At 38.0% G+C, this 17,511-nt stretch overlaps 1 protein-coding gene across 1 annotated transcript; it reads left to right on the top strand.

Moving 5' to 3' along the window:
- The first annotated feature begins 1,085 nt into the window (after window positions 1-1,085).
- Window positions 1,086-1,460, top strand: LOC142176258 (uncharacterized). Its single transcript, XM_075243387.1, has one exon. It carries the CDS (start codon window positions 1,086-1,088, stop codon window positions 1,458-1,460), a length of 375 nt encoding a protein of 124 aa, XP_075099488.1.
- The last annotated feature ends 16,051 nt before the right edge of the window (window positions 1,461-17,511 follow it).

Genomic DNA, 17,511 nt, shown 5'->3' with positions numbered 1-17,511 from the left:
TCGGATATGACTAACAATGAGGTCGAGTATGATGCCATAATTGCAGGACTAAAACTAGATCTCATGTATGGAGCACGGCGAGTCATCCTCTGATGTGACTCACAACTCATCGTCAACAAATTCACAGAGACTTTCTAAATAAAAGAACAAAGGCTATACAAATATCAGGCAAAAATCCATAAGCTACTTCCCGAGTTCGACGAGTGCCAACTCGACCAGATACTTAGAGCACAAAACATCGAAGCAGACGGACTTGCCAAATTAGCAGCGGCCACCAAGAACATAAGCGGAAAAGAAAATGTGGTCACCCTCATCCGTTCATCAATAGACCAAATTGAGGTACGTACTATAAACTTGACTTAGGACTGGCGCAACCGCATTATGTCATACTTGCAGGATGGGTTGCTCCCACCTAACAAAAAAGAAGCCAAGAAGCTCCGAATGCAGGCGGCCCGATACAACATCATCAACCATGAGCTATATAAAAGAATGTTCTGCAGTTCCTTTGGCAAAATGCCTAGGGCCAAACCAAACTAGACGCGTCCTCGAAAAAGTACACTAAGGCCATTGCAAATCACATATCGGTAATCGAGCCCTCATTAGATGCCTCATACGGGTCGTCTATTACTGGCCCACCATGAAAAAGGAAGGCACCGACTACGTTCGAAAATGTGAACAATGCCAAAAATACGCTCCAATGATCTACTAGGCGGGCGAGCACCTCCACTTTGTCATATCACCTTGGCCATTCATCAAGTAGGGGATGGACATCGTCAGAACCCTTCTAGTGGGACGAGGTAATATACTATTTCTTGTGGTTTTAACTGACTATTTTTCTAAGTGGGTATAAGCAAGAGCATTCGCCTAAATACGCGAACGGGAAGTTATCACATTCATATAGAGAAACATCATATGCCACTTCGGCATCCCCAAAGAAATCAGTTGTAACAACGGACCCCGGTTCACCCGAAAAAAGACCGCCGCATTCTTCAAGAAATGGCACATCAAGAAAATACTCTCCACACCATATCACTCTGCCGGCAATGGTCAAGTAGAATCCTCCAAATAAAACAATACTGAACATCATGAATAAGAAGCTTGAGAACGCCAAGGGATTGTGGCAGGAAATTCTACCGGAAGTGCTATGGGCATACCGCACCACGCCAAAAACAAGCACAGGAGAAACGCCATATTCACTAGTCTACGGGACTGATGCAGTGATACCATTCGAATTTGGGGAGCCAAGTTTAATATACTACAACGAGAGAGGATCAAGTAACGATGAAAGCAGAAAGCAAGACCTCGACGAGACAGATGAGCGAAGAGACATGGCCTACGTAAGAATGATAGTTCAAAAACAACAAGCAGAAAGGTACTACAACAAAAAAGCCAAAGTCAGACCACTCAAGGTAGGGGATTATGTTCTCAAAGCCAAAATACAAGCGAGCAAAAACCTATGAGAAGGTAAACTGGGAACCAATTAGGATGGGCCATACAAAATCACAGTAACAGCAAACAAATGGTCATTGCAACTAGAAAAAATTGAGGGAAAACTACTACCAAACAATTGGAACGTCACCCACCTCAAATACTTCAACTTTTGGAGATGGACGTCCTCCAAGTCATACTCTTTTTCCCTCACTCCAGTTTTGTCCTAATTGGGTTTTCTCGGGGAGGTTTTTAATGAGACGACGAAGGGGGCGTCTCGGAGTTTAGGTATTTTGTTCATCGCCCCGCCTATCGACTACTTCTCCACGCTGTGCGATGAAAGGACTAGATAGACTAAGACTCCTTGAATGTATGTACGAAGCGAAAAGGAATGCAATATTCTCCAATGAATAAACAAAGCAGTATTTATTACACCTCCACCAAATTTTCACGTCACGCCAACGCAAAGGCAATATATATTCGATCTCGTTCGAATTAACTTACATTCGACCTCATTCGAATCAATATACATTCGACCTCGTTCGAATCAATATACATTCGACCTCATTCAAATTAACTTACATTCGATCTTATTCAAATCAATATACATTCGACCTCGCTCGAATTAACTTACATTATACCTCGTTCGAATCAACTTATGTTCGAACTTGTTCGAATCAATATACATTCGACCTCGTTCGAATTAACTTACATTCGACCTCGTTCGAATCAATATACATTCGACCTTGCTCGAATTAACTTATATTCAACCTCATTCGAATCAACTTACATTCAACCTCGTTCTAATCAATATACATTTGATCTCGCTCAAATTAACTTACATTCGACCTCGTTCGAATTAACTTACATTCGACCTCATTCAAATCAATACACATTCGACCTCATTCTAGTTCGAATCAATATACATTCGACCTCGCTCGAATTAACTTACATTCGACGTTGTTCGAATCAATATACATTCGATCTTGTTCGAATTAACTTACATTTGATCTTGCTCGAATTAAATTACATTCGACCTCACTCGAATTAACTTACCTTCGACATCGTTCGAGTCGATGACCTCATCCAAAGTGAACCCAAAGTCAGAAACTTTCTTGCAAAAGAACTCATAACAAAAAAGAAAGAAGAGAAAGAAGAGCGAGAAATACACAACAAAAGAAAACTATTTCATTTCAATACATTTTTTTTATTTTACAAAAGGATAACATCACCAACATACTCATCATCGTACCAAGGGTTGGAAGCAAGCCTATCCAAGGCGTCTTCATCATTGTCTCCTCCGAGCGTACGGATCATAACCACAAGCGTCACAAGCTGCACCCCCCTTAACACGAACATCCTCAAATTCAGCCTTAGAAACCTTCCCAGCCATCTTCAAAGACCTATATATGTCAAGTTGAGCCTCAGCATGAAACCACATTTCATACAACTTCCATGACACACTGGGAGAAATAGAAGTATGAGAAGTGGACGGCTGAGCCTGCACCTACACCTTTCTGACCCTTAGGGAGACAACCTACTCATTCAGTCGAGACAGCTCCGCCTCCAAATCGCCAATCCTCTCCTCAAATCTTGCTTCCTTAAGTGCCAAAGTTTTTGCCTCAGTAGCTCGTTCAGACATGCAAACATGAAGGGTGTCCCCTAGGGATGCCGCCTATGCCTCAACGATCGTTCTTTCTTGCTCGGCTCGACCCAACTCTTCAACCCTGGTGCTCAACTCATCTTGCAAGTGGATGACCCTTGTTTCACTCTGCTCAAGCTTGGTCTTTAAAGACGCCACCTGCGCTTGAAGGTCAGCATTTTTGGCCATCATTCCCTTACTCACCTAGAGCTCATCCTACTTAGCCTTCAACGCCTCCTCAAGTACACTACATTTGCTGATGACCCTCATAAGCTCTTTGTCTTTCTCCCCCAACTCCTCATCTCTTGAGCCCATCACGGAGCGCCTGGAATTGGCTGTCCTGGTTAAGAAAGTCAACTAGTGTTCGATGCTTAGAAATATACTATCTATACTTGGACACCAACTTCTTGAAGAGAGTCATCCTTCGCTCTTCCCGCCGGTCACACTCAATCTCCAGGATGAGGGTCCGACATGTAAAAGAAGATAGGTTAGCGGAAGTAAATTACACATACAAAATAAATTGATCTAAAATGGGAAAAGTAAACTCACTCGCAAGGCCATGCCAGATATACCCAACGACATATCTGCATCCCTCAGTGACTATAGCTTCATATTCTCAGAATCCGCATATAGAGGAGCGAAGGTCGGTACCACCCGTTCCGAGTTGGCCAAGAGATTGTAATCCACAGAAATGACTATGTGACGATCAGGCCCCTCTGTCCTTATCTCCACTCGGGTGTACTTCTCCTCAAAATCCCACACCTCCTTAGGGTCGATATCAGAGCCCGACCCATCATCCTCTACGAGGGCGGCTCTATCCCTCCCGTCCACAGATGATGAGCCGACCCTAGCTATTCGAGCAGGTTCCCCTCTGACATAGGTCCTTTCAACCTCTGACGGCCCTCCTCCTATGATGATAGCCTGCGTGGGATCAACCTCGATGCCCAGCAAAGGCGCCGCCCCCGCGCTCAAATTAATAGGCCTTTTCGACTCGGTATTAGCAATGTCAACCCTTCTAGTCTCCACCCTCCACCTTTTCCTCGATATTGTCTCCCCCTCATCATGAGATGACTCGTCAATAAAGTGCAGGACGCGGTGATCAGAGGTCTCAGCCGATGGAATGGCTACCTGAGGGAGGAATCACCTAACGGCTGAGCTAGAGTTTGATTCTCTCACACAGACTCAACTAGTACAAATTGCATTCCAGCCGATGCGCTCACCTGGCGAAATGTGGTCACCGGAGCCTTCGTCTTCTTGGAAGTCCGCCGATCTGACACGAAAAGAAAATTATGTTTAACAAAAAAGCCAACAAGATAGTAATAAGACACCATGAGAAAAAAAGGGTCATGGAAAAGGAAATCAGACTCACTAGCCAAAGACTTAGGGCCGAACCGCCTGTTAAATGGCAACTAGTCGCGGATCCCTACAGTATGAGGTAAAACGCGAGCCACCCAGTCTTTGATGTCAGGAACCATGGGAGGTGGACACTTATCAGCTGAAAGTGGAAAAAACATGAGAAATTCAAAAAAAAAAGAGGGGGGAATGAACAAAACATGTGATGAACGGTAAAAGGCCCTAATGATTGAAGTTCCACTACTCAGGGAACCCGACTGGTTCCGCCACAACATGCTCGGTCCTAACGAAGAAGTAATTGCACCAGAACTGGTGGTTTGCCTTGTCATCCATCCCCATTACCAAGCCTTTAGTCCCATAGTGGTGGAGATAAATCAGCGTCCCCCTGTGGAAACTGGGCGAGAAGAGATATAGAAGATGGCGAATGGAGACCTCACAACCGGCCAACTCTGCAAACTTCGCCAACATCAAAAAGGCCTTATACAGGTAAGGGGAAAGTTGTGCTGGGCAGATGCCGTAAAAATGGCAGAACTCCTCACTAAGCGGAGGAAGAGGAAGAGAGTAACCCACTAAGAACGAGTATTGGTAGAAAGCACAATACCCATGTCAGTAAATTTGTATTGAGTCGTTCCTCGCTGGAACGATATCAACATAATCAGGAATAAGGAATTTATATTGCATATCAGATATTTGCTTCGATCCCATGACTGATAGAACCTGTTTAGGAGCAGGAGCTAGTTCGTTCTAAAAATCGTTTCTGACCGACGGGTTCTGAGGAACTATCTCTTCCACGGTGGGAAAATTTTCATCTTCTGCAACCGTAGGTTCGCCACTACCAGAAGGCATAGCCACTAATAAAGGGGTGGCATCGGAAACTATATCAGAAACGTGACGAGAGTTTGTCATTTCTGCAAATAAACGTGTGTACAGTAGAACCGAAAGAAGGGTATCAACGGGAAATGTATGGCCAACGGGAAAGCTGGAGCTGAGAAGCAGAAGGGAACTGGAAGCAAAGGTAAAAGAAAAAGCAGAAGAACAAGCACAGTACCATATAAGTATGAAATTCAAATGTCTCATTTTTTAATCTCCATTCCCCTATTTATAAGGTATTATGGCGCCAAAATCGATGCAATAAATTGTCACTGACATTAAGATCAAAGCAACAGTGGCGCTGGAAATGATGCATTGCATCGGGAAGATGGGTAATGATGACGTACGTGGTCATGACGCCATCATGTGTTAGCCACGCCAACCACAACCTTTGAGCCAAACCGTCATCAATGCGACCTCAACCAATTCAGCCCATCCGCCGTGGCGGAATATTCTGTGACTAGATACAGATGAAATTCGCTCGTCAAGGACTCCCAAAAGGACGACCTCAATAAGCGGAGGGACTAACTGTATGGGTCAAAATTAGGTCTAGCGTAGCGAATGCAAATGGACGAGCTGAGGCTGAAGTCGAAACCAAGTATGGTCTAGTGGCGAGAAGTCGCTCAAAGGGGGAGACCAGTGCCGAGGTCGAGTACAGAGCAATGACCACAATTGTTAGAATGTTCCTGTGATTGTGAATAGGGATATTCTATTGAATATTCCCCCACATTGTACTTTTCTAGGGTATTCTAGGAATATCCCTTATAAATAGGAAGAGAGAGGAAACAAAGGGGGATTTGGAACCTTTGTGGAGAAACATATTGTAAAGAGTTGACTATCAGTAATATATAAAAAAAGCTGGTTTTTGTCTCTCTTATTTGGTTCCATCACATAACATTCCTCTTTAACTCACAAGATTGAAGAACATATAATCCACTTCACTTGTCTGTTGTCACGTGTTGTAGTCAGAGGAAGAAATCATCCATATCATCTAACCTTTGGGTGACAAATTCCTTCTTATTATATTTAATGTCATTCATCACAATTATTGTATGTTTCCATCATTGTACTGATTGTTAGCCATAGAGCATTAACTTAGCATTCGTTAACTTAAGTACGGACTCGTACCACCTGGGTTATTTAATTTCGGATCTAGAATTTATTACTTTTAGCTTGAATTCATCCTTCATCTCTTTATTTAATTGGTTTAATTAAAAAGGATTTAAAACTTTTTGGTCAAACATGTTTAATGAGATTATACTCTTACTTTTCTCCTGCCCCAAGCTACTGTATCTAATAACAACAACAAACTTAGTGTATTTTTATAAATGGTATTTGGGCAGAGTGATGTGTATGCAAACCTTACCCCAAACTACTGTATATAAAACACATATGCTTTTTTATTATACTTTTATATTTACATCAAATCATGTACTTTAAGAGTCATGTTAAAGTAATTGAAGTAATACACATGTCTTTTGGTTCATATTTTCTATCTTTTTAAGATTTATACATATTTCGTAGAAATGACGTGGGGTAGCCACTATTTAAGCTGGTATTTACTTTTTATCCAGCTTTTTTAATGCTTAGCAATAGTAGCCACTAGTCTATTAAAATTAATATGAAAACTGTGTTACCCTTTCCTCCCCAAACGGAAATACACTGATGCATTCAAAACATAAAGACTTCGTATTCTCTGGTGTTCTCTTGGTACAAATCGCTGCTATGTTGAAGCATGTTAGAAATGGACCTTAGTGGACTTTTTTCGGATATGACGTTTTATGGGAGCTTTCGTGAAAATTTTAGATTCGTCTCTACATTTTTGTTTAAAATTTGGTTGACGTTGAATCTATTATGCTTCTGTCATTTCTCTTGTGGCAGAATCGGTGTGCTGATTATTTTTCTTTCTAGTGAGTCTAATTTAATAGGGTTTATTTGCTCTTAGTTCCTTGAATTTATTTTTAGATCTAAAAGTTGTGAAAATAAGAAAAAGAGTGATGAGTAAACAAGAAATGCAATTCCTTCCCAGAAGTTAAGGACATGTAGTCCTGAAGTCCTAAAGTTAAATTCAAAAGTTAAGGACATGGTCCTAAACTTAGAGTTTCAAGTTCAAAAGTTAAAGAAATGTAGTCTTGAAGTCCTAAAGTTAAGTTCAATAGTTAAGGACATAAGTTCAAAAGTTAAGGACAGACAGTCCTTAACTTACAGGTACAAGCTCTAAAGTTAAGGACAGACAGTCCTTAACTTATAGTTACAAGTTCAAAAGTTAAGGACAGACAGTCCTTAACTTACAGTTACAAGTTCAAAAGTTAAGGACAATAGGTCCTTAACTTTGATTTCCAAGTTCAAAAGTTAAGGACAGACAGTCCTTAACTTACAGTTACACGTTCAACAGTTAAGGACAAGCAGTCCTTAACTTACAATTACAAGTTCAAAAGTTAAGGACAATAGGTCCTTAACTTTGACTTACAAGTTCAAAAGTTAAGGATGCTTCGTCTTGAAGTTTGAGTTCCAAGTTCAAAAGTTAAGGACATGTAGCCTTGAAGTCCTAAACTTAGAGTTCCAAGTTCAAAAGTTAAGGACATGTAGTCCTGAAGTCCTAAACTTAGAGTTCCATGTCCAAAAGTTAAGGACATGTAGTCCTGAAGTCCTGAAGTTAAGTACAAAAGTTAAGGACATGAGCAGAAGGGTATTTTCGTCCGGACAGTTAAAGTTTATTAAAGCAGTGGCTCAAGACTAAAGACATTTTAAATGGTAGCTTAAAAGTAAATACATGTGTTATTAGTGGCCAACCGTGCACTTCCCCCACATATTTCTCCAAAAATATTTTTAATAGCCTTGATCATAAAAATATTTTTCAATTTACTCTATTACTTTCGTTTTATATTACATTACTAAAATTGGAATTTTGATGATTAACAAACATACAATTGAAAAAAGAGGGTGAGGGACCTAGTCCTGTTGGTTGATTCTTATAAAGCACTAACACTTAATTAATTCTAGCGGAAGTAGAATTCACGTTTGCACGAGATATTATTTTATTTCGGGTTTTACCTAGCAGCCACCTAAATCATAGAGAATATTAGAGGATCTTTATTGTTAACTTGGAGAGTGGAGACCAAGTTTACAAGGAAGTAGAGTTATATTTGGAATTTATTTAAAGGAAAAATATATAGTTCCTCATACTTCATTTATTTTCTAGGGTTAGAAGATCTTTTTATAGGTTTCTTGTTTATTTCTAGCTCTTGTTGCTAATGTATGTCTATATGTACTTTGAGATTATCTTCTTGCAGATTTGAGCACCTACATTAAAAATATTGAGAGAGAACAAAGCAATAAGCAAATTATGAGAACAAGAGAGAGAAAAAACTAAAAACGCAAGCCTTGATATTGAAGATTCTTTCAATTTTTTAGTCTGTATCTTGTAATACATATTTTGAACTTGCAACACTATATGCTTATAAAATAAGCTTTGAGTTGTTTTTCTCTTCGAGAGAATTCAAGTCTTAGGCTAGAGTTAGCATGAGCGTTTTGTTACAATCAGAATACTTGTAGGCAGTCAAGTGGGTAGGGCTTAATCTCTTAGGTTACAAAGAGTTTTGTAACTTGAAACTGTTCATTATTTTAGTGAAGTTTTATCAAGAGAAATCCCAAAGGTTGGTCATGATTTCCGCTCCCTTAAACAGGGAAGTTTTTTCACGTAAAAATATTACCTTATTTATTTTACTATTATTTTTATAGCAGTAGTTAGAACCAGTATGAAGAACCAATTCCTTCTACTAAAATTCTGTAGACTACAACTAAAATTAGACAAGATTCTAGTGTTTAAGTAGTGTAATAACATATATGGCTTTCAAGGTTTAATAACCTTATAATAAAAAAAGTATTTTGTTTAAACTACTATTTACCTCTCTCTTAACTACCATTTATCTCTCTCTCTCTTAAAAAGTAATAATTATTTCTTCTTCTTTTTATTTTAAACTATAATAACTTATATTTATAACCAAAAAAGGTATTATCATTTATCTCTCCTGAAACGTCTTACTTACTTAATATTATTACACTTAATAAAAAAAATTCTAATAAAAGCAAATCATACGTTTATTGGTTAGATAATAATTTGCTTTCTAAAAAGTATAGAGAGAGAGAAAATAAAAACTAAAATTTACCTACTTGAATACTCTATCAACTTACATTCACTCATTATTTTAATTATTATTAGACGCAATCCAACCATGACACGGTGAGCTCGCTCTTTTTGTATTAATAGCAACGTAACTGGATCTCCCGGACCAATTAAGATCACTCAATCACTTAGCTCACATGGAGTTGTCTAAGTTTGAGATCACGTTATAAATCTTCACCTACAATTACAAAATGTCATCTTATTATCAAGGAACTTTGATGTTCAAATTCAGCGGCATGATATTAAGAAAATAATCTTGAGCTTAACTTAACTTTAAAAGCTAGTTTAAAAGGTGATGAGTATCTAAAGGTATATAAAGAGACCAATATTCCCATTTCTAACCGATGTAGAATATCTAACACCCTCATGCATGCTAGGATTAACAACTAGAGCGTGGACAATATAAAATGAGGGCTCAATATTGGGTAATAATAAATTTTGATGTGTCTTGCTCTAATATCATGATAAGAAAATAGATCTTAGGCCGAACTCAATCCCAAAAGTTAGCTCAAGAAGTGAGAATTGTCCTAAAGTCATATAATCATACTCCCATTCCAACCGATGTGAAATATCTAACATATAATTTAATACTCCACCTAATAAGAGAAAAGCTAGTTACTTTATGCATGTTCTGATAAATGATGAAAAACTATATTTATTGAGTAGTGTACTTAGGCATCCCAATCCATTTTATATGAAAAGTCAATTTATCTTCCGGTATATATTATCAAGTAATAAAAATTATATACACTCTTTAACAATTTAAGTTTTTAAATGAGTTAATAACACAACTCAGCATGGCATAAAGTTAGACTCATTTACTTGGTTTATCCCATGTTGGGCCTCTTATACATTGTCTACGCTTCAGTTGACAGTACTCAGTGTGCCGAGAGTGTTAGATTTCCACATCAATAGTAGGTGAGGGATTTGATCTCCTCATATGGTCTTAGCAATCCCCACCTTATTTTAATAAGGCTCAAAGATTCATCTCTTAATACGATATCATAGCAATCAAAGATTTTGAATTCGCGTCTCACTGTTAACCATTATAAAAAAGTATTAGGCACCCGAAAAAGATTAACGCTGGCACGTGATGGGGCACGTTGAATATATCATTAATTAAACAAATAAAAGTGTACCTTCTTCAATAACTTAAACTTTTAGATAAGATAGTTTACAATTCAATAATTTTATATTTTAAAGTAATATGACATTGCTCAGTTCTATTTTATGTGTCGGTGTTTAGGGGTGATTGATTGTATATTAAATTTAAATAAAGGTAGTTCTTTTGACACATAAGGTAAATAGATCTGAGGTACCAATATGAAACCTATTAACAATGTTGTCACTTCCTATTTCTCTTTTATAATATAAACACAATTTCTAAATCATGTGGTATCCCAAAAAATCATGTCATATATTAAGGTAGCATACAAGATGGTTACATGTCACGATCCAAAAATCCTTCCGAAGTAGTCGTGATTGCACCTAGTCTCTAAACTAAGTAAGCCTAACATAAACTGAAGTAACATTGATGCTTATTAACTTTAAATTAACCAACTCTGAATAAATCAAAACTCCCAAAACCGGTGGTACAAGTCACAAGCCTATCTAAGATTAACTACACAAAATAATACATCACTGCCCCGAAACAAAGGAGCAAATGGAAATAAATACAAATGAAGGTGACTCCGAGACCTGCGAACGCTGTAGCAGGTTTACCTTGAGTCTCCACCGCGACGACCCGCACAGCTACTATCAATCCACCTAGGTCTGTACACAAAAATGTACAAAAGTGTAGTATGAGCACACCACGGCGGTGCCCTGTAAGTATCAAGACTAACTTCGATGGGGTAGTGACGAGGAACAGTCACGACACCAACTGGTCAAATAAAATTAACAGGATGTGATAATAAAACATCAGGATAAAGATAACGAAGTAATATCAACTACGGAGAGAAAAATTTAAGTACAAACAGTATAACCAATAAAGGGAGAACACAGATAGTAACGAACGGAAATCAAGTAAATCAGATAAACCAAGCAATTCAACACTGACATAACATAGACAGAGACAAGTAAGAATGTATCCAATTAAAGAAAACAATGTCAACTCAATCAATTACATCATGTTTAATACACCATCCCGATCATTTCAATCCTCGATTTCTCATATCATAATCTCAACTTTCGAACTTTCAACACATATGGCACCTTGTGCCCACATATCTTCCATCTCGCTCTTAACAATAAAATCCACATGATATACAATACAAAATATCCTTACAAATGCACTTAAGATGTTCAGGAAGTCCTATTTATATAATACAAATTAAATCAAAATTTCTAAATAAATTTGGAAAAATCGACGAGAAACGATGAAGTTGTTTATAGAAATCATTCGAGTAAGAAAGTACCCCTTTCAATTTAAAATACAACCTCGGAAGAATTATTACCATTAATAGGAGAGTTAGTAACTTAAAACTTAGTCGAAATTCCTTTTTGATAAAAATACAACCTCAGACGGTTTAAGAAATTTTAACTGAGTAACTAATTGAATTAAGGATGTAACAATTATTGAAGTTAAAAGTATTGGAACGAATAAATAATATATATAAATACGGTGAGGTATTGAAAATATTGTGGGTTCTAACACAGGATCACAACAATAAAGGAATTAAACAGTTTAAATATTTGAATTGATAACAACAACTAACATAGCAAACCGAAGGTGCACGGCACCAAAATCCAATTGCTAACAAGGATAAGGAAACCAAACACAGAATTTCACTTTCATTCAAATGTTGTTGCAGGCGTGCAACCCAATCCTATTTCATATGTCTTGTTGCAGGCGTGCAACCCGATCCCATTTCACATGTCTCGTTGCATGCGTGCAACCCGCTCCAATTTCATATATCTTGTTGCAGGCGTGCAACCCGCTCCAATTTCATATATCTCGTTGCAGGCTTGCAACCCGATCCCATTTCATATATCTCGTTGCAAGCGTTCAACCCGCTCCTATTTCATATATCTCGTTGCAGGCGTGCAACCCGATCCCATTTCATATATCTCGTTAAAGGCTTGCAACCTGATCTCATTTCATATATCTCGATGCATGCGTGCAACCCGCTCCCATTTTATATATCTCGTTGCAGGCGTGCAACCCGCTCCCATTTCATATATCTTGTTGCAGGCGTGCAACCCACTCCCATTTGCAAATTATCATCAATTATAAAAGAAACCCAGTAAGGGAATAATAAGGAAACAACAATATCCCGGCAAGGGAGTCAACAATAAGAATAAATGCGTCCCAGCAAGGGAACCAACAGTAAGAATTAAATATGTCCCGACAAGGGAATCAGCTATAACCAAACTTGTACCAACAATTAACTTTACAATGAAACCTCAACTATTCAACAAGACATAATCAGCATGTGATAACTACACCGACAACCACAATAAATTGGACACACAACATATATACACGGGGTCATAGAGGAATTTCCAGTTAAGAGATAACAAAACAATAAGGAGAACAATTACTTCAATTAAGACAAATAAGGCCAAGTAACAGGTAAGAATTAGAGGAAGGCTAACAACATTGTATGGAGCATATAGAGATAAATTAAGCAATTAAGTAACTCAATCATAACTGAATACTTCTAACATAATGAACATAAGGACCTAAGAATCTTAAAGGGCAATTCTCCCACAAATAAGACCGAGCACACGCTCGTCACCTCGCGTGCACGGACTACAATTAGTATAGAGAACTCAAATCCTAAGGGGTAGTCCCCCACACAAGGTTAGGCAAGATACTTACCTCGTTTCGCAACCAAATCAAGATTTCAATAAACGTTTGCCTCGTGAATTTGTCCCAAGATTCAAATCTAGTCATAATAATTCAATATACTCAATATAAATTGTACGAATTAATTGCATATGAAATTACTAATATTCTGGATTAATATTCGAAATTTATTTTAAAATTCAACAACGGGTCCCATGTTCCAAATCCAAGAAAAACTCACAAAATCCGAACACTCATTCCGATACGAGTTCAACCATACAAAAATTATCGAATTCCGACATCGGATTGTCTTTCAAATCTTCAATTAAAGTTTTGAAGATTTCTACCATTTTTCAACTCAATCTTTACCTATTTGAACTCAATAATCTTCCCACAACCTTATTGTTACAAGGATGAATAAGTAATACTCTCACACCCAAGAATCATCTTACTAATTACCCATTTCTAGTTAGATTTCGAAATTGAAAAATTGGGGAAAGAAATTCTTATCTCTTGAAGTCCTAGCAACCCCTTTGATGCGATTTCAAGGTTTAATTCAAGGTAGAATGGTGCAAATCCTTAGCCCTTCCTTTCCTCTCTCTAGAATCGCTCTCCTCTCTCTCTAGTATACCATAAAATACCCAAAATATGAGCCCTAAACGAGTTAAATGAAATGGGGCTCGGGTTGTAAAACTGAGTATTTGTACAACCGCGGCACGTGGGGCGTCGCGGGGTGCGGGGCGGTTGTCTAAAAGGTGTCTAGAAATGACATTTTGGAACATTCTGGAATTTCCTACAGACGCGGCGCGCCGGGCGCCTCGTGGGGCGGCGCGATAATACAACTTCTGCCACTGTGTGGTAATTTGGCCATAACTTCTTGTAGGAGTGTCCAAATGATGAACGGTTTGAAGCGTTAGAAACTAGACTCAAAGATCACTTATTTGATAGGTTGTCCATCACATAACTCCTTATATATATGTATATATGATCATCCAAAGTGAGGTCTTGTGCGTACTCATTTGCAACTTTAGTCTATTATGAAATTTTCCAACTTGGCTTAGACTTAGGACTTTCCTTAGACCCCACACATCTTATAGTACGCCTTGTACACTTGCTATCATATCCAATTGGTATCCATCATGGTAATAGACCTCTTCCACATATAAAATAATATAATTAGAACACGTCAACTTTCTTACTTTGCCTAAATTTACTGAATTGTCTTATGGATTTCCGAATCCAAATTCGAACACACGTCTAAGTCCGAAATCACCATACGAAGCTGTTGACATCATTAAAATTCCATTTTGGGGTCGTTTGCTCAAAAATCAACTCTCCGGTCAACATTTTCCATTTGAGCTTCAAAAATAAGATTTTGTTTTTCTTTAAATTTAACTCCGAATCTTACGAAAACCAAACTCGACCACACACACAAGTCATAACACACATTATGAAGCTTCTTGAGGTCTTAAGCCGCTGAACGGGGCGCTAATTCTTAAAATGACAAGTCGGGTCGTTACATTCTCCACCTCTTAAACAAACGTTCGTCCTCGAACGTGCTATGAATTATTCTGAGGTTACCAAATTGATGATTTTACTTTTACACATAAACTCGCGGTTGATTCCACGCTACCGCATTCGACATAAGTCCGACAATACTACCTCAATTGAGATTATTTCTTTTATCTATATTTGTAAACTTTAAGACCAAATTTATTACACTCCGAATATTTTCAAAAGGTCCGATTTTCACATCATCATACGATATTAGTCTCACCTGGCTATAGCAACGCGTGCCTACGCACGCATCAACTCTTTAATAGCGCTTAACGGTTGTTACATCCTCCCCCACTTAGGATCATTCATCCTCAAATAAGAAGTAGAGTCCGCTCTCAAACACATACCGTAACTTATCTTTTTCTTCGCACATCTTAATGTCCCAAATTTTTCTAACTCCCAAATTTTTCAAAAATTTTGGCAGAGTCTCCCCTGTAATTGGGCATATCCACCTGCCAGAGTAACACCAAAATAACTCCTAACAACACATCCACAACTCAACAAATCACCACAATGTATTTATCAATAACACCAATCTCCGCATTACAAGTGTGACACTATCATAAAGATATTTTGACATGAAATACATCATATGTATGACCTTAACCACATCTCTGGTTTTAATAGTTGTACATAATCGATTACAAAATTGCCAATTAACTTCATGTTAACAAATTCTTGTTTCAAGCTTTCACTTTACTAACAACGGACCTCATAATTACTTACCCAAATTAATGATTCACAATTAACGCCACCTCGGCACTCACCTTGTAGGCTAAAACTCAATAATTACAATACAATTTGGAAAATTATGCATAGAGATATTCATACAAGAATTTTCAAATAAGCCTCATAGGCATGTCTCCCACTAAGTACTATATTACAAATTTTAATTTCACAAAGGGAGAATTTAAACACATAAACTTTTCACCACAAGGACCTCGTCCTTATATAACATCCACCATAGCTGGTAGCCCAGTTTAAATATTTCACATCATATAAAATTACGAGGATCTCGTCATCAACTCCTTACACAAGTAATATGCACATTGTGCCAACTGAAACTTTCCATTTCCTTTCTTTCTTCTTCTAAATAGTTTCCATTAATCAAAATCACAACATATAAATAACCCTCATATCAATAGGGAATATAATTCACAATTGAAATCAATTATTTGGAAATTGCATCGAACTCAATGAAATGATTAACAAAAGCCGCTTTTAGCCTCACAACTATTTTTAGTGACCAACACATAGTGATAGACATAGCTATATCTATATAATCTCCCAATACGAATATTCACATAAATAGATTTTTGGATTACAAAGTTCACTCGTGAGTGGAGGATATTAGGAAGACTTGTCTCGATACTCAAAACCGAATCAAGTTAAGAAAATTATTACTTTATAATAACTTGAGATCGTACTTGCAATGACACCATCTAATGTAGCGGCCTCAGCTATACCATAGAAAATATATCAAGGGTTCAGGTCTCCACCTCTTAGGCGCCATCTACCCTCTTTTTCCTCCACCCCTAATTGGTAGTGTAAGTAAAGTAGTAACTGTAATGGAGTACGTGGCATGTGTGCTCTGATGGAATAGATTTCTCCCAAGTCTGAGACAATTTCTCATGATGTTCCTAGTATCACCATATTCATAACAACCAATCTGCGGTTCAACTGCTCATACTGAGTCTGTGCCGGATAACTAGGATAACCATTGTAGGAATCCCATACTAGTGGTGTATTAAAAGATGATTGTCCCACGCGAGTGCCCTGATTAACTGGAGCACTATGAGTATTTTGAAATTGTTTCCATGTCCCTACTGATACTAAAATGTAGAATTATTAAAGACACGGGAATACCAAAAGTCCCATCATCATCCCATTCAAATCTCAGCTCTTAATCATATACAAGTTTCGACAAACCTTACAATACCACATATATACAGCTGAAGCCAAAATTAATATAACACATGACCCCGCAATCTGATCGTTGATAGTGGACTCCCCTCACTTGGTGCGAAATCATATGACACATTCCCCATGATCCACAATACTAGCCATTTACTTGGCACTTGTCATCCTCATGACAGTTAAACTCACTTCCTCCAGTGTCTCGGCTTGCTAGTAAATACCATTCGCTAAATAGAAATCTCATACGAAACACATAGTCTCTAATACGACCAACTATTTTTAGATCTACATCCACCTGTGATGATTAGGCAACCAATTAAACCTTCCTCAGATTGTACTTATCAACCAGATGTCAAAATCTGATGCACCCCCATGCATACAACTGAAAGATCTCTTTGCACTTCCATATCCTCGATTCTGAACGACACGTGCTAACAATGGTTGAGAAACCCTGGCTCTCTTATAACCCTTTTATGTTATCACAAACCATTGGTGTAGTACGCATACATGAGAGGATGCAAAAGAACATAAGATATATGCTTCAAGCTGAATAAATGACGCACGATAAGGAACGAATGAAGTGGAAATTGTTCCTACTAATTCTGTAGCCTTTCAAAGATAAGTACAGACATCTCCGTACCGATATGCAAGACACTACTAAACTCGCTTATGACTTGTAGCACCTATGAACCTAGAGCTCTAATACCAACTGTCACGACCCAAAAATCCCTACGAAGTAGTTATGATGGCACCTAGTCTCTAAACTTG

Source organism: Nicotiana tabacum, chromosome 22, assembly GCF_000715075.1.
Source record: "Nicotiana tabacum cultivar K326 chromosome 22, ASM71507v2, whole genome shotgun sequence".
Taxonomy (NCBI): domain Eukaryota; kingdom Viridiplantae; phylum Streptophyta; class Magnoliopsida; order Solanales; family Solanaceae; genus Nicotiana; species Nicotiana tabacum.
This window is presented reverse-complemented; position numbering and strand designations above follow the sequence as displayed.